Here is a 17,218-nt window from a genome sequence, read left to right on the forward strand (position 1 = left end):
CAGCTGGGCTGTCTCCCTCCACTCTACCCCACTGCCACCCCCGAGTGCTGTGCAGCCACCGGTATCCTGTCCCCAGTGTCCCCAGTGCACCTGCTGCTGTGGCTCCGTCCTCAGCCCATCTGCTGCTGGTTCCCACTGCTCAGCCTCCACGCGGGCCTGCGGGCCTCCAGCGCCTGGCCTCTCTCCCTCCTCCACCCTCCCAGGGCCCAGACATTGCTCTGCGTCTCCCTCAGTGTCCGAGTTCTTACATCTGTGGTTTCCAGTGACACTAGGTGTTCAGACCTTCAGGCTTTGATTGTGACACGTCACAGGGATTTTGATTTAGCAACTTCTGTGGTAACAGAGCCTGACTCAGGATGGCTGTCTCTTCCTGGACTTAAAACCTCTTTTGACAGAGCGCCTCGTCATTGGGGTTCGGGTCTGCCTGCTGCCTCCTGGTGGCCCTGAAGCTCATGGATGCAGGGGTGGGGGGTGGTCCCAGGAGGTCATGACTTCAGTGGGATAAAAAAAAGACTTTTTTTATTTTGATAGACAGTATAACCTGAGTGAGTATAACCCTACTTCCCCTGAGGTCAGTGACCCGGGACCCCCCAGTTCCAACCACCTGGTTGCTCCAAACTCTAACCATTCCTCTGCCAGACCTTACTGGGAGGTGGCTGGCCAGGAGGGATTTGTCTGTAACAGTTATCCCTGCTTTTCTGCTCGATTTATTTACCACCGGAACCTCGTGACTGCTTCTGAAAACTGAACACCGCCAAAGATCAAAGCTTTGTCCCGTGTTGAGATGCATGTGGCCCTGACTTCGAGGCAGGCCCCCAAATAAGTGCCTGGAAAGTTCTGAGCAACAGAATAAATGTCCACCCCCCAGAAGGCCTCTCTGAAGGGGCACATGCTTGCCGGGCGTGTTCCGTACAAAGAGCATCTGCTTACCCCTGACTGTTGCTGGCGGGAATACTGTGAACCCACGGCATGTGCCCTGAGCTCTGTGAGAGTGGGGGTGGGGGAGCACCAAGGGACATCACGAGTGAGGCAGATGGAAGGAAAATTAAGCTCTGTCAGCTGGGCAGCCCTGTTGGATATTAGCCATGGAGGGACATTTAGTGTCTGTGACTTGACTTGTAATGTCTAAGGTGTTGGAGGTGGGCAGCCCAGGGCGGCTCAGCAGGGAGCAAGATCAGTGCCAGAGGGAGGGTGCTGGGCCTGAGCTGGGGTCACGACTCCGCTGAGCACTGGAGGAGCTCCGAGTCCACACTAAGTGCTGACTGTGACCCTGAGGTGCACAGAGAGGTTTAGATACACTCTTTGGGAAACACAACGGAATAGAGACGTGTGGCCGGGGGGTGGGGGCGGCAGTGCGGAGGGGGTGGCGTTGCAGCGACTTGCAGGCAGAGGCACCAAGAGACTGGGGGTCAGCAGCTCAGGGGGTGGCCAGGGCACGCTCTTGCACATCCGAGTCTGACTGGAGGTCAGGTTCTTGGTAGGAGAGGATTTAAGAAAGCAGGAGACATGGGTCAAGTTCACGTGTTTTCTGTATTTCTGTTGTCGAGCCCCTCTACCCACTGATCGGGTGCTTGGAGGTGACATGGTCAGTTTTCAGGGATGGGTTTTTTTTCTGGGTGGGAGTTTCAAGGATGGGGAGTTTAGGGATGGGGGTTTCAGGGATGGGTTTTTTTTCAGGTTGGGTGTTTCAGGGATGGGGTTTTTCAGGGAAGGGAGAAGTTTTCAGGGATGGAGGGGTTTCAGGGATGGGGGGCTTCAGGGATGGGAAGGGTTTAAGGATGGAGGGTTTTAGGTGTTTTTTTTTTTTTTCAGGAATGGGGGGGAGAGAAGTTTTCATCCAGAGCACAAGACGCCCAGTGAAGCCTCAGGGGCTGCCTATGACCTTCAGAGGGTGAAGGACAGAGTCTATCTGACCCAGAAGGGGTGGACTGAACAGGACGGTGAGGGTCAGAGAGGGCAGGGACCCTGTGGGCCAGCCTGACCAGCATCCCCGTGTCCCGGTGCAGGTGACTGCTGGCTCCTGGCGGCCCTCGCCTCCCTCACCTTGAATGAGGAGCTGCTTTACCGCGTGGTCCCCAGAGACCAGGACTTCCAGCAGGACTATGCAGGGATCTTTCATTTCCAGGTATTGGGCTTTGCCTGTGGCCCTTGAACAGCATGGGGATTGGGGATCAGCCAGAAATCTGTGTATGACTTTGAACACCCCCAGACATCACTACCAATGGCTTACTGTAGACCTGAGCCCTCTCGATGTTATACACAGTTGATTCACACGTAGTTTGTATGTTATGTGTATTATACACTGTGTTCCTAGAATAAACGGAGTCAGAGGAAAGATGTTATTAGGAAAATCATAAGGAAGAGAAAACACATTTTCTGTGCTGTATTTGTTGGAAACAGTCCACGTTATAAGCTGTTCTCGCTGTTGAAACCCACGTGTCCCAGGATTACCTCCCACCCCAGACCCACGGAATCATAGACAGTCTGGGGGTCCCTCCAGGGGCTTCCAGCGCTCCCCTGGGTCTGAAGGTCATGGCCCCCATGTACCCACTTCTCTGGCCGTGTGGCCTTGAGGAGGAAAGCCCCCTTGGGGTGAGGGTCCCAAGGCCTGGGGCCCAGTTGCCTGCTGTGCGATGCAGGCAAGTTCGCTCCTCTTGCGTTTTCTGCTTTCTTGTGGGTGTGGGAGACCAGAACTTGCTCTTGTGGGAGCTGGGAGCTCAGGGGCCCTGCTGCTCCCTGTCTGTGCGCTCACAGTTCTGGCGGTACGGCCAGTGGGTAGACGTGATCGTGGACGACAGGCTGCCCACCAAGAATGGGGAATTGCTGTTCCTTCGCTCCGGGACGGGCGGCGAGTTCTGGGGCGCCCTGCTGGAGAAGGCCTACGCCAAGTGAGTGACTAGGGACCTGGGCTCAGTTCCCCCAGCACTTGGGCACGGGGCCAGGAGTTCACGGCTCAGCTCTGCCCCCCTGACCATGTGAATCAGAGGTGAGTTCCTCGGCCTCCGTGCCTAGTTTTGTCCTCTTGGGACCCCAAGTTCCCTTCTAGGTCCATGTGTATTTTTCTGGGAGTGATGAGGACGAGTGGACCGGGCACGTAGATGCTGACCCCTGCTTGGAGGCCACCCCCTTTTTGTGGGTGCTCCACGTGTGATCTGACACATGTCACTTTCTGGCTTCCTGTCCTCTAATCCCATTCCTTTCCAGCCCTCTTCCCAGAGCAAGGCCCCGGGGGACTCCCCACCTGAGGGAGGGTCCCCTCATCCTTGCCCATGCCCATGCCCTCTACCCCCAGGGTCAGCTCTGCAAAGGCTGAACTTTGCTTTTTAAGGGGGTGGGTGGCTTGGTGAGAGGTGGCCTGACATTCGTTCCTGTGAACGTGGCCAGAGCAAAATCGGCAGAGGGCCCTCCCTTACCTTCTGGTCCACGCTGTGTCCCAGCAGCAGCCCACGCGGCCCCACACTTGTGGAAGGTGCACCCTCCTTCTTCTCCCACAGGCTTCGTGGCTCCTACGAGGCTCTCACAGGGGGTTCCACGGTGGAGGGGCTTAAGGACCTCACAGGCGGCATATGTGAGTTTTATGACCTGAGGAAGCCTCCGGCCGGCCTGTTTCAGATCATCCGGAAGGCCCTCCGCGCCGGGTGTCTGCTGGCCTGCTCCATCGATGTGAGCCAGTGCAGGCCTCTCTGTTCCCCTTGTGTGGCGGGGCGGGGCGGGGGGGAGGGTGTTCGGCTGGGATGCTTTGGGCCAGAGCAACATCCAGGCTGAAAGGGCAAGTCTGGTGACACACGGGTCACAGCATGTGGAAGGGAGGCGGGACCTAATTTGTGGCTCCCTTGTGGGATCCCCCTGGGTAAGCAGGGGTGAGGTCCTGAGAACAGAGATCTGTTCCCTCCTGTGCTGCCCCCTTTCTGCTGAGTAACCATAGGTTTAGGAAACAGATACATGAGGGACATACTCGATGGGGTTTGGGACCCCCGAGGAAAAGGGAAACAGTTCCGGAACAGGGTGCTGGCTGTGCTGACCCCAGGGGCAGTGTGGGCACCTGGGCTGGTCTGTTATTGCTGCCCCTTCTCCCACCCTCACCCAGTGGTTTCACCCGTGGACCCACTTCTCCGCAAAGTCTCTACCTAAGTAAGTGTATGTTCAGTGGAGAGACGATGCGGGGCCTGGAGAAGAAGAGGGAGGCCCACCTGGTGCTAATACTGGAGAACTAGGCTCACCATCCTGGATAGGCAGCAGGGGGTCACCCTTGGGGAGTGGGTGACACTCCAGCTTCCAGAGGCATTTAAAGGCTGTGAGTCTGGTGCTTTGGTCCTGCTTAGAAGGGCTGGATAGAGAGGGCTCCTCTGTTTCCTGAGGTCACTGCTGCACCTGCACCCCCGCACTGTGCAAGGCCCTGACAGGGTCAGGGTCAGTATCAGGGTCAGGTTCAGAGTCAGGGTCAGTGACAGGGTCAGTGTAAGGGTCAGGATCAGTGACAAGGCAGTGACAGGGTCAAGGCCAGGGTTAAGGTCAGTGACAGGGTCAATGTAAAGGTCAGGGTCAGTGACAGGGTCAAGGTCAGGGTCAGGATCAACCACCAGCACTGGACTTCATTCCCAATCAGGTCTCTGGTGCAGCCGAGGTAGAAGCAGAGACCACTACCTGCCAGAAGCTGGTGAAGAGCCACGCCTACTCTGTCACTGGAGTCGAAGAGGTAGAACCGGGCAGGGGAGGTGACACTGCACAGGTCCAGGGCACCCTGAGAGGGGCAGCCGCTGGGACGTTCCTTGTCCCCCAAGATCCCTCTCTGGCTGCCCCTGACGCTCATTGCAAGGGCCCTCTGACTCTTACCCACTTGGAGATGGATAACATGGCCTGTGAGAGCCACAGCTCCGTAGACTCTCGGAAATGCAGCCTCCCCTCCACCCCGCCGTGAGCTGTGACTCGGGGATGGGGGAGGCCCTGGAGAAAGTGTAGAAATTGCCAGACTCTACACTCATTCTAAGTGTATGTGTGCAGGTGAAGTGGTGGAAACCTGTAGGGTCCCAAAGGGGGTGAAGGCATTGACGTCTGCTCTCCGGAGGGCGTGTAACAGCAGGAAGGAATGCTGGTTTCCCTGCTTTCCAATTGTACTGGAAAGCTCGGGCTACGGTTTCCAGTGTTTTCATTTACTAGACTCTGCCCGCTTCCTAAAAGGATTTGCAGTTGTTTACAGAGAAGAGCATATGCACAGCCAAACCACAGCATGAGGGCAAAACACAGCAGACCATCCAGGCAAAAAGACAGTGCTACTGTTGAGAAATAAATTTTGCTTTGGGTTTCCAGATGGCCAAGGCAAAAAGGGAAATGAGATGGCTATTTCAGTTTTTGTTATTTATTAAAATGAAATGGCTGTTCACTGGATGTGTTTGTGTTTCACAAATATCCTCTTCAGTAAAGCTGGTCTGTGAGTCCAGACAGAGCAGGAATGTATAAGCCTAGGGCTGGGGCATGATGGGGGATAAAAAGCAAAGCAGGACACCAAGGACCTAATGATTCATTGTGTCTGTGTGCATGGTTGCAAAATGCAGGCATGAGGGCTGCTAGTGAGTGTTCAGTAACTAGCAGGGGAGGCCGGAGCTGTGCGCTTGTGGACAGCTGCCTGGGTGCCCACCCTCCCTCCACCACTTGCCGTCCTTGGATAACTTAACCCTCTGAGTCTAGGATTTCTAAGCTGCACAATAAAGGTGCCATCAGCGCCCAGCTCACAGGACCCCTATCAAGTTAAATGAGGCGATAATGCCTTTGAACCGCTTAGCGCCCTGCCTAGTCCAGAGCCGCTGCTCCGTGAGTGCTGACGGCCATTTGTTTGTCTGGAGGGCGTCTGCCGTCCTTGGGCCTCTGGAGTAAGAGCAGAGTTCTTCCTCGTCAACGATGAAATCTAAACACGAGTTTGAGCCAACACCAACTTGTTAGACACACTATGAATTCTACCAAATTGTGGAAGACAGAGCTGTTGGCTGTGTCCTGAAAACGTGTTGTAATAAGAGTGTGGTTGTTTAGTTTGAAAAGTTGAGTGCGAGCCTTGGGCAGACGTGGGGGTGGGGCCGCCTGGACACAACGGCTCAGGTGCTTTCCTGTGTGGACCTTGGCAGGTGGATTTCCGGGGCCGTCCCGAGAAGCTGGTCAGACTCCGGAACCCGTGGGGCGAAGTGGAGTGGACGGGGGCGTGGAGTGACAGGTAGGCTCTCCCTCCCCGCTCTCGCCTCCCCCTGCGAGGGCGTCATGAGGACGGTGTCGTGTTCGGTCCTGGGACAGCGTGTTTGGAGGGGTGCTGCGTGGCTCTGGGTGGGGCATGGCGTTCAGCACCTGGCTGGTGCCTCTGCTCTGGGGTCTCTGCCTGGCATTTGCAAGTCTGGCAGCTCGGTGGAATTTTGCGTGTCCCTGAAGGTCTGCTTGTTGCTCACCTGCCACTCCATGATGGCCCCAAGTGAGGCCAGACCCTCACATGGACGCCTCAACCCCACAGACCCTGGTCTGGCCAAGGCCAAACTTGGGAAGTGGGTCCAACCCCAGAGTCCAGCAGGCAGTGGCGAGCAGATGCGAGTGGTGCTCTCACCCATGATGGGACCGGCACTGGTCCTTCCAACAAAGTCAAGAAGGCCCAGACAGGCCGTGGACGAGAACTCCCAGGAAATGGGAGTGAACCCCTCCACAAATATCCCCAACCTTGGGGGAGCCACTGCATGAGGCCCATGCCAGACAATGGCACTGAGGCTCTGGAGGGCCTTTGTCACATGCAGCCAATTTCTGAGGCTGAGGCAGCTCCGAGCTGGAGGTGCAGGAGTAGACATGGGCGTGGATACGGGTGTGAACAAGGGTGTAGGCAATGGTGTGGATGTGGGTGTGGACATTAGTGTGGACATGGATAGACATGCATGACAGGCCTTCATGGGCCTCCTCTTGCAGACCTGCTCTGTGTTCGGACCGGGAGCCTCAGCCTCAGAAGGGGCTCTGAGTGTAAAGTCAGGGCAAAGTCCATGCCTCATGAGCGGGGTCACACTGCATGCGCCGTGGGGTCCGTGTCCCGTCCAGGCGCGCCCCCATCCCCACGGTCTGTTCTGCCTTGGCCCGCGGGGCTCTCACGTCTGTCTGTGGCCCTTGCGGGGACGTCTGCCCCAAACTGCGTGCACTGCAGATGACCTTGATCAGATGACCACCTCTGCTTCAGTTTAAAATATTTTAGGAGGCGCCTGGGGGGTGCAGTCGGTTAAGGGTCAGACTCTTGACCTTGGCTCAGGTCACGATCTCATGGTTCATAGACCAAGCCCTGCTTCAGGCTCTGTGCTGACAGCAAAGAACCTGCTTGGAATTATCTCTCTCTCTCCCTCTGCCCCTTCCCCACTTGCTCTCTCCTTCTCTCTCTCTCTGTCAATAAATAAACATAAAAAAAAAAAACCCTAATTTTATTATTTCCCCAGTGCACCAGAATGGAATCTCATAGACCCCCGGCAGAAGGAGGAGCTGGACAAGAGAGCTGAGGATGGGGAGTTCTGGTGAGCGCTGTCTGTGGGAATGTTCCAGAATGCTACAGGGTCCCCCTGGGGATGGTTCTCCCCCTGGCCCCTTACCCCTGTGCCCGCGTGTCTGCAGCATCGAGGCTGTACTGTCTGGGCCCGTCCTCCTGCTAAGTTGGACTTGGCAGCAAGGCTGGGCCTCCTCCAGCTGGCAGGGGGAGACAGGTGACAGGGATGGCCACGAATGTGGCCTGGCCTGGGGACATCTGCGGGGCATTGCCTGAATTAAGTCAGAGGACGTGTCTGTAGGCTCCAAAGTGGCAATTCCGTCTCTACCTGGTCCTTACTGTGCGGGGGGGGGGGGTCCCCGATAAAACGAGGTGCTGACCGTAGCAGGGACTTGGACAGCGGCCCTGTGGTCATAGAGAGGGTCAGACCGGCCCTAGCCCCTCTCTGTCCCACCCGCCAGGCTGCCCCTCCTCGTCTCTCCTCTGCAGCCCTGCTCTCTTGACCCGGAGCCCTTGTCCCTTCTGCCTCCAGGATGTCATTTTCAGATTTCTTGAGGCAGTTCTCCCGGCTGGAGATCTGCAGCTTGTCCCCGGACTCCCTGAGCAGCGACCAGCTGCACAAATGGAACTTGGTCCTGTTCAACTGCCACTGGACGCAGGGCTCCACCCCTGCCTGAGCTTCCTGAGTAAAGTGGAGGGCCGTGGGGGCCCGGGCAGCAGCCCCCCACCAGAGGCCAGAGCTCTGGTGTGTTCTTCTGTGCGTTCTGTGCACCATCCTTCTGTGTGTTCAGGGTGTCCTCACACCCCCAACCTGCCCCCCATCAGGGGTGTCCTCATGCCCCCCAGTACCCCCTGCCCCTCACGTGTGTGGTCCTTGTTCACTGTGCTCCCAGCTCAGCCCCTCCTCTCTCTCCCTCTGTCTCCCTGGCGGGGACAGCCTGGTGCAACCACCCATATCTGCAGCCCCTCCCCCGCCTGGGCCTCCATCCTGCTGCAGTTGTGAGGCCTTCCCTGTTCCCAGGACGTCACCAATAGGCCCAGGGTGCTCTAGGGTCCATCAGCCATGGCGGCACAGATGGGGAAGCAGAGAAACCCACGCCACGTCTCTATGGAGAAATGAAGGAAAGTAAAGCCCACTGTCTTCACCCCAGTAAGGCCCCCTGCCCTCCGCACTCTGAGGCCGACATGCTGGTTGGTGTAGACCGTCAGCCCTGACACAGAGCTGGGCACAGGGCTGCGTCCCTGCTGTGTGAGCGGCCCTGTAATAAAGTTCTGCAGGAGAGCAGGCCACGTCTCCTCCTCTGTCCCCACTGGACCCAGGGCCCCACACTGGTGGTTGAGGGGAGCGGCCACCCGCTGGGTTGGACAGCTGCCCGGCCCTTGGAGGCTCGTTTCCCTTTTCTGAGATTTGTTTCTAGATCCTCACGGTACGTGATAACACCCACCTCAGAAGGCACTTTGTAAACCGGGTAGTGTTATATGAATGGGTGGAGTATTTTTATGGGCCTTTCTCTTTCTCTGGTTCCATTGAGGAGTAAACAAAAAATGTGGAGATTGCGGTAAGGTTGCATTTGGGAGAAGTTAAAATATGCTCACCATTAGCAAGCTCTTCAGGAATGCTAAGAAATTTGCATGGATCACTTAGGGGGCTCAGGGCTGTGGGGGCCAGGGACTGAGGTCTCTCAGTCCCTGCACGTGCAAGGTCACCATCATGGATCACTCAGGGGGCTCAGGGCTATGGGGGGGAGGGGACTGAGGTCCCTGTATGCGCAAGGTCACCATCACTACCCCGTCAGCACTGTTCCTGTCTTAGGCAATGATGTTAGAAGCCAGATACTTGCCTTTGAAATCCACACGCTTGAGCCCTAAATAAACAGTCCTGACATGGAAATAAGAAGGTGGGGTCGATCAGATAATATTACTACTGATCGTCAGTGGCTCCTGGTCACCTGCACAAGCCTTGTCATTTCATACAGGTGGGCCCTTCCCAGAGGATGTGACAGACCCCCACCCCCCACCCTGCCCTCCATCCCCTCCCCCAGGGCCCAGCCGCCTCCTCCCCCAGGGTGCCTCCCTGGTAAAGTGTTGAGGCCCCATGAGGAGATACCCGTCAGGCCCATCTTTGGTCAGGCTCTGCCCTTCCTTCTGTCACTAGAACTCTGTGCCTTGGCTTGTGTAGATACTGCATTGGGAGAGTTTTAAGGTCATTTCTTAAGTGAAGCAGCCTTATAAAATACCCGTATGTGGTGCCACAATTATTACCCCTCATGTGTCATCAAATGAGAGAGAGCATGTGTCCTCACAGCCGCAAGACCATGGCCACGTAGGGAGGTCCCTGCCAGGGGATGGGTGGTTAGCCCCCAGAGCTGCTTTGGGCTGTGATCTGGGCCAGGGGCCCTCTCTGCGAGGGAACAGACACCCGTCAGACGGGTTGTCTCTGTATGACTTGTACCCTCCACAAGCCCCCTTCCTCTGGGAGGTGGTGTCTTCACAACTGAGAACAGGGGGTGTTAACAGATCCCCCGGGAAGTCATAGAGCTTACTTGTGAGAGTTCTGGTGTGGCCCTGGGGCCATCGGACCTCGAATAGTCCCAGTACAGCATGTCTGGGACTCTGGCTGCTCAAATCAACCCGGGCCAAGTTTCCTGATGCTATGGGATGTGTCCGCTGGTGTGAGGGAGGGGGAGGGGGGGAGGGGAAGGCTGACCACCCCAAAGAGCGCTCGAGGATGCCTGCCTACACGCAGCTGCATGTTCTCCTGGATGACCCAGCTCTTGCCCTGTACCCTTCCCCACCTCACTTCCACATGGTTTAGTGCATGTCTGCTTTGTGCCTGGTGCTGTGCTGGTGGCTGAGACACGGTCACCGCTCTCAAGGGCCATTAAAACCTGAAATTCAGGGGCGCCTGGGTGGCTCAGTTGGTTAAGCGTCTGGCTTCGGCTCAGGTCATGATCTCACGGTTTGTGGGTTTGAGCCCCACATCGGGCTCTGTGCTGACAGCTAGCTCAGAGCCTGGAGCCTGCTTCATAGTCTGTGTCTCCCTTTCTCTCTGACCCTCCCCTGATCGTACTCTCTCTCTCTCTCTCTCTCAAAAATAAATAAAAAGCATTAAAAAATTAATAATAATAAAAAAAGAAAAGCATTTGTTAAAAAAAAAAAACCGAAATTCAGCTGAGTGGACGTTAAAGACTTGTATTCAGTGACTTGTGAATTGGGCCATGTCCCATTTGGCAAGGAGGAAGGAGCTCCAGGTATAGGCACAAGTGGGATATGGGGTTCCAGGCAGGAGCGGGTAGGTTCAGGCAAGGTCACCTTTCTCTGGGGGACAGCTGCTGTCTGCCAGGCAGGCCACCTCACTGTGCAGCCCAGTGATTACAGATGAACTGGGTTAACATTCCATCCCTGCAAGAGGATCAAGGTGTCGTCTAGTCAGGTATCAAGTCCTCACTGGTTGTGGGGAGCATCTGGGGGTGTGGGGAGCACCTGTAATTGACTTCGAGGGCTCTGTGCACATGCAATCTGGAGGCCTGTGTAGGTTAAAAGCTGATACCATTTGGGAAGCAGCCCTGATGTCCTGAAGGCTAAAGAGCCCTGGTGTCTGTCCTCCTCTGGCCCCTGTTACCTTCCTGCTGTGACAGCAGGCTCAGGCCAGGCAGGCTTCTCATTTGCACCCAAAATCCTGCATCTCTAAGGTGACTGTCCCTCTACTTCCATGGGCCTTGCTTCTCCGGGTCTGTGCTCTCTGAGCTGGTCTGTGAAATGTCGTCCGCCCCCCAGGGTGTGGGTCCTGAGGGACCTGGGGTCCTGGCCCTGGGGATGTGGGTCCTGGGGGACTTGGGGGTCCCAGCAGGCTGTTCAATCAGAACAGAAATTAAAAACCTAGAGCCTTTCCCCCTTCAGATTTCTAGGGTTTGGTGTCCAGACGGCCTTCCCATTGGGGATTTTCTAATGCCAGAAGTTCACAGTCTGTGTGCAAGAGGTGGGGAGGGTCACAAGGCACAGAGGGGGGGCCCTGCCGTGATGGGTGACCTTCTTTTTTCCTCTGCGCTGCAGGTCCCCAGAGAGGTAATCCAGCACAGGCAGAGGTGGCTCTCCTTGGGGATGGCGCGTCTGCTTCCTCCCACACCATCCCGCGAGCTGCTGCCCCTGGTGGGTGGCAAAGACCAGGTTGGCTCCCGCCCTGCCCCCGAGGAGGGGACAGGTGTGAGCTTTGCCCCTGTGTGCCGTGACCCGATCTGAATCAGGTGGTTACCGCAGGCACCTCCTTATCTAGCCGGCACAAATAAGCGCCCTAATCTCTGATAAGAGATGGAAACAAAACTTTATGTTTTTTGCCCCCGGCTTTTCCTGTGCCTCAGTGACACAGGATCATTGTCATGCTCAAACCTGGGGTTCCCTGCTCTCGCTGGGTTTCCCCACTTCTCCATGTGCTGGGCCAGCCAAAGGGAGAGCCCCAGACAGACAGCGCCGCCTCCGGGGTGGGGCCCGGCCTGGCTTGCACAGCGTCCGGCCGCTTCCTTCTGGCCTCTCCCCCGAGCCCCTCCTGGGTCACACTTGGGGAGCTATAAAAAATCGTCCAGGCTGCACCCCAGACCTACTATGGCAGAAACTCTGGGGGTCCCCAGCATGCAGCCGAGGTTGAGAACCACTGCTCTCTCTGCGGTCCTTGGGGGTCGACTGCGCTAATCACAGAGAGGTGTATTTCCCACTGCATCGTACCTCCACTTTCCTGGGGCCTTGAACCGGGCCAGCTTCTCAGGCGCCAGCCGGTGCCTCCGTCCAGGGCCGCAGACACAGGTCACCACTTGCCTGCTGGCTCTCAAAGGCGTGTCCGTGATTACAGGAAGTGATTGCATGGAAGGTGGGGAGCCCTCAGCTCTTCCTACGAGGAAGTAACTAAATCCGAGTCTGTGTCAGGTCTGGGGATGGTGGTTCCCATCAGACATGTTCCTTTTGTGAGAGAGAGAGAGGTCACATGGGCACACAGTGTGCTTCCCAGGGCCCTTCACGAGTCACCATGGATCCTGTGCTGTTGGTGCCACCAGGTCTTTAGTCTGGGGCCCCTGGAGTTGTGAGAACATGGCCATCCCAGAGCTCCCGGTGCTGCAGGTCTGGGGCGGGTGCACTTCCAACAGGTCCTCAGGGACGCTCCTGCCAGACCTGGACCCACCCACCATTGACCTGCACTGTTGCTCCCAGCTGGGCCACGCCATGACGGCACATAAGGGCCAAGGGCCTGGGGGCCCTGGAAGGACAGAGGGGCCCCTCTTGCCTCAGTGTCCAGGTCAGAAGCCATGGCTCTGTTCCTGTCCCACTGGGCTCCAGGACCGTGTGTCCCTTTCCCAGCTGGCTCAGAAAGAGTGTGCTTCCCCAAGTCAGCTTTACTGGGAGCCTTTCCCTGCTGGTCCCCTGTCCCCCACCCTCCCCCACCCAACCCGTCATCAGGGACATGTGAATGACACCCTGCCCTTGGCTGTGGCCCTGCTGGCCGCACCTGTAGCATTCTCCAGCCCAGAATGTGCAAGTTCACAGAGTGGGGTCCCCAGCACTCCGCTGACCTAAGACCCAGGTCCTCGGACCCAGCTCAGCAGGGCCTGCCTGGGGAACCCTGTGGAGTCCTGACCCAGCAGTGGGGGACAGGTGGCCCCACTTTCCACACCTGCTTAGCAGACCTGTGATCCAAAGAGGGTCTTGCAACCATGGGTGGACACTGTCCCCTCTGGGGTGGGTGCTGCAGGGTCACACGGAAGTCACAGCCCTGCAGCATCACATGCAGGCATGAAGACACCGAGTCATGGAGGCTTAATCACAGTGGTCCCGGCTCGGGCACCTTCGGCCACTAATTAGCCTGTGTCACACACCAGCCCCTCCCATCACAAACAGTTGGGTCACTGGGTGCACCCTGCCTCCAAGGGCAGCCAGGGGCCCTGGTGGGACTAGCGTCTCCCCCGCCTGCCTCCCCTGGCCCCCATCAGCGGGCAGTAGGCACTCTTGCCTAGCAGAACAGGATTTAAGCGCCACTTTCCCCCACCTCCCCAATCTGGACAGGGTCCTGAGGTGGGGGCCCAGCAACGACCAGTTACAGTCGCAGAGAAGGGTTGGTGAGACAAACAGTGAGTGGTTTGTGAGGATGGATCCCCAACGGGAAGTGTGGGGCACCCTGGAGACCCTGATGCTCTTTATTGGGGAGGGGGCAGGGGCCTGTGCTGCGGGGCCCCCAAGGTGGTTCCTCAGATGGGTCCTAAATACACGCAGTGACGGACACGGGTGAGTCCCCAGCAGAGTCTGGGGCCTCCCCTCTCTCAGCCCGATGTTAATGATCAGCCATCCCAAATCCCCAAACCAGACCACGACCAAACTTTCACGCCCCCCTCCTCCATGATCCAAGCCCCCCTCCTCCCCGGTGCTCCATGATCCTCCTGGACACTGACTCCACCCCGCTTTGTGCAGGGGCGGAGCTCCATCAACGACGCCCCTGGGCCAGAACCTCTTCCTGGGCCTCCAGACTGTGGGCGCGCTCTGGGACCCACACCACCCTGAGGGAGGTGACCCGCTGGCTGCAGCTGCCCTCGGGGGAGTACCTGCTGGTGCCGTCGACCCTCCAGCCCTCCCAGGACCCGGAGGGGTTCTCAGGGCAGGGCGAGGGGGCTGGCAGGTGACATGCCTGGTTCACCTCTGCTGGTCCCAGAAGGACTCAGCAAACTCCCTGTTCCCAGGGGCCCTTTATTCCATCTACGGGGTGTAGGCCGCATAGACTGTTTGCTAAAGACGGTCAAGGCTGGAGAGAAGGGGCTCCAGTTACATCTGGAGGGTTTCCCTCAGCAGAGAGGCCCCTGGGCCCAGAGAGTGGGAGCCGGAGGGAGCAGGGCCTCCTCCACACATGCCCCACATGCATGCACACGCACACACACACCCTACATACACACATGCACACACATACACACACACACACACACAATATACTGCCCCCACCACCACACCACATACGTGGTTGCAGGTACACACAGCCTGTGGTCTTGCCAGCTCCTTGCCCAGAGACAGTGACTAAAGGGATTCACAGAGCTGGGTCCCCAGGGAGGAGAGAGGGACTGGGTGGGGAGAGAATTTCCACGATTGGGGGCCACCAGGGCCAACATTTCAGAATTCATGAAGGGTCACTGAGCTGGGCATTTCCCATCTGGTGGTGACCCAGGTTGGGTGGGGACTGGGAGTCGAAGGGAGGAATGCTGGTAAAGATTTGGTTTACGCTGTTGGGTGCCTAGAGGGTCTGGAGGTCTTGGGTGGGAAGCTAATCCTTCAGAAAAGTGAAATACTTCCTGAAAGAACATGGCCGTCAGCTGTGCCATTTTACTTACTGCTATTTGTTTTTCCTCCTTTTATTTGTGTTTCAGGGAGTTGGGGAATGTGGTAGCTGGAAACCCACAAAGGTAGAAAACTTTCAGAACACCGAGCTCTGGCTTGGTGGGGCTTTCTTGTTGATATATTGAAGTTCTTTATATGTTAAGGATCATAACCATTTATTCATCAGGGCCACATTTCCTAGGCTCTGGCCCTTCCTGCCAAAGACCCCGGCTTGGAGGCATCTCCCTCCCCAGGGGGGGTGGGGGTATATGTCTCCCACATCCAATGGGTGAGACCCTCAGATAGAGCAGTCTGTGTGCCTGAGCCATTCTGTGCAGGGCAGAGAAGGCAGTGGGTGGGAGATAGGCCCTAGGCTTTCAGGGACAGATGGTGGGAGCATATGAAGCCGGTGAAGGAAAGCTCACCCAGAAATGCCAGGCACGGTCTCAGGCTGTGTGTTTGGGGTCTAGGGGCCCCGTGAAGGGGTCAGTTCAGGGCAGACGTTGGAGGAGGAAATGTGCGGGCTTTCATGTGTGGGTTTATCCTCCTTGCTCCCATTACCTGCCATCCCCTCCATGGTCCTCTGTCCCCGTCTCGTTTCTCTGGTGGCATGTGTGGGGGCAGCACATGGAGGGGCTGATCCGTGAGGGGTCCTGTTGCAGAGCCGCCCTGTCCGCACCCCTGGGCACTCAGGGTGGGTGGGATGGCCTTCGGAGCACCGCCACCATCTGCCCCTCGGTGGGGTGTCTGCAGATGTGAGCAGATGTGGGTTTCGGTCTTGGCTGAACGGGGCTGGGCAGACACGCTCTGTCGTGGGCACCTGTCAATTTGTGAGCTCATGTTTCTGCAGGTGCAGGAGAAACCTGGGCTTCGCTCATTAGCTTGTTCGTTACCTTTTTTATTTTAACTCCAGGACAGTTCACACATGCTGCTAGGTTAGTGCCAGGTGAGTTCACTAGGTGTCATGAGTCCATTAGACAGAAGTGCCCGCCTCACTGTCCGCATTCCCATTCCGGTCAGCGGCCCTGCCCCGGGTCAGCCGCCACCCCTGCCCCCGGAGCCCCTTTCCCGGCTGCCCTGCCCCCACCTGCAGGTAGAGGTCCAGTGTCCTGGAGGACCTCTTTCCTCTGCTGCCTCTTTGCTGCCGTCCCAGGGGGTCAGAAAGGCCAGGGTGCCCGTGCGGAGGCGCAGATCTGAGCCTGCAATTCAGGTAGTAGGAACTATCCTTTCATTCTTTTATCCTGTTTGTTCTGTTTTCTGCATCAGTCTGGTGGTAGTTCAACTCCAATGACTGTGGAGGCTCCCCGTGGCCCCCTCCCATGGTCTTGAGGTTTTCTGAAGAACAAAATGACAGAGACTCTTCTGGCCACAGGTGCTCACTGCTCCCCCTTGAGACACCCCATCAGCTCACAGGCACCACTCCAGGCCTCCGGGGGGCTTTTGCACGAGGTCTGGGGCTCCCACACTTTGTAACCAAGAGCCCCCAGGGCTGGGGCCCAACCTTCCCTGCTGAAGTCCTGCAGAGTCAGGAAGGGTTTCCAGGATCCCAGGGCTCCACGCGCGCACGCACATGGGATCACGTCTGTAGGGGCCTCAGGACTGAAAGAAGACAGGGACAGTGTTTGCCTTCAAGGACTTCCGTTCTCCTCCATCCAGAAATCTCCAAGTCGTGACAGTTGGACGTTTGAGGGCCTGTCGGCCTGGAGTGGGTGAACAAACACATGCTTGGGGATTAGATGTGGTCACTTTTAGATGTTCCCAAAATGCAACACAGTAGCAAAAAAACAACTGCTTGCACAGTGGGAGCACAGACGTTCTCTGGGGATGATCACCACAAGAACTCCTTGAGAGCAAGGACCACATCTTACTCACCGCTGCATCTCAGACATGGAGACAGACATCTAGGAAATCTCTCTAAAGGCACAAGCAGGTGTTGTGAGAAAGTACCTTTCTCCTTCCTGGGATTCCCGGAAGAGTCCTGTGTACATAGCTACTGCCTGGTGGCAGAGTGGCTGCTGAGTACCAGCATGTGTCCACACCTGGGTTGGTGGTTTTTGTTGTTTGGTACTTAATTTATCTCCCCCCTGGAATAATAGCATATGACTCCACGTATGGTATATTGTACTGTAGGAACAACACGTGTTTATTCTAGAAACCTCTTTAAAGTCATATAGGTGTGATGAGGAGCATCCATCATTTTTCCTTCTAAAAAGTTTAGATCTGTTTTTGGATTTGCTCGTCACAAGTGTCAGCAGTGTGGGGTCATTGCTGTCCCCAAGTGGCTTGGAGGGGTCTGCTGCCGTTGGGCCTGAGGGCGTGTGCCCTGGTCCTCGGACTAACGGTGACCAGGTGCACGGTTTGAACCCCGGCTCCTAGACTTGCTAGCGGTGT

General features: G+C 56.9%; 1 protein-coding gene across 1 annotated transcript in view; it reads left to right on the forward strand.

The window, feature by feature from the left end:
• LOC115287068 (calpain-8-like) overlaps positions 1-14,145 on the forward strand; it is a 28,660-nt gene extending 14,515 nt beyond the window's left edge. Inside the window, exons 3-11 of the mRNA XM_029933346.1 lie at positions 2,007-2,125; positions 2,755-2,888; positions 3,495-3,663; positions 4,607-4,696; positions 6,117-6,202; positions 7,443-7,517; positions 8,019-8,157; positions 11,540-11,687; positions 13,937-14,145. Coding sequence (XP_029789206.1) covers positions 2,007-2,125; positions 2,755-2,888; positions 3,495-3,663; positions 4,607-4,696; positions 6,117-6,202; positions 7,443-7,517; positions 8,019-8,157; positions 11,540-11,687; positions 13,937-14,145 — 1,169 coding nt within the window. The remainder of the gene's footprint in view (positions 1-2,006; positions 2,126-2,754; positions 2,889-3,494; positions 3,664-4,606; positions 4,697-6,116; positions 6,203-7,442; positions 7,518-8,018; positions 8,158-11,539; positions 11,688-13,936) is intronic.
• Positions 14,146-17,218: the final 3,073 nt, after the last annotated feature.

This window comes from Suricata suricatta, chromosome 3 (genome assembly GCF_006229205.1).
Source record: "Suricata suricatta isolate VVHF042 chromosome 3, meerkat_22Aug2017_6uvM2_HiC, whole genome shotgun sequence".
Taxonomy (NCBI): Eukaryota; Metazoa; Chordata; class Mammalia; order Carnivora; family Herpestidae; genus Suricata; species Suricata suricatta.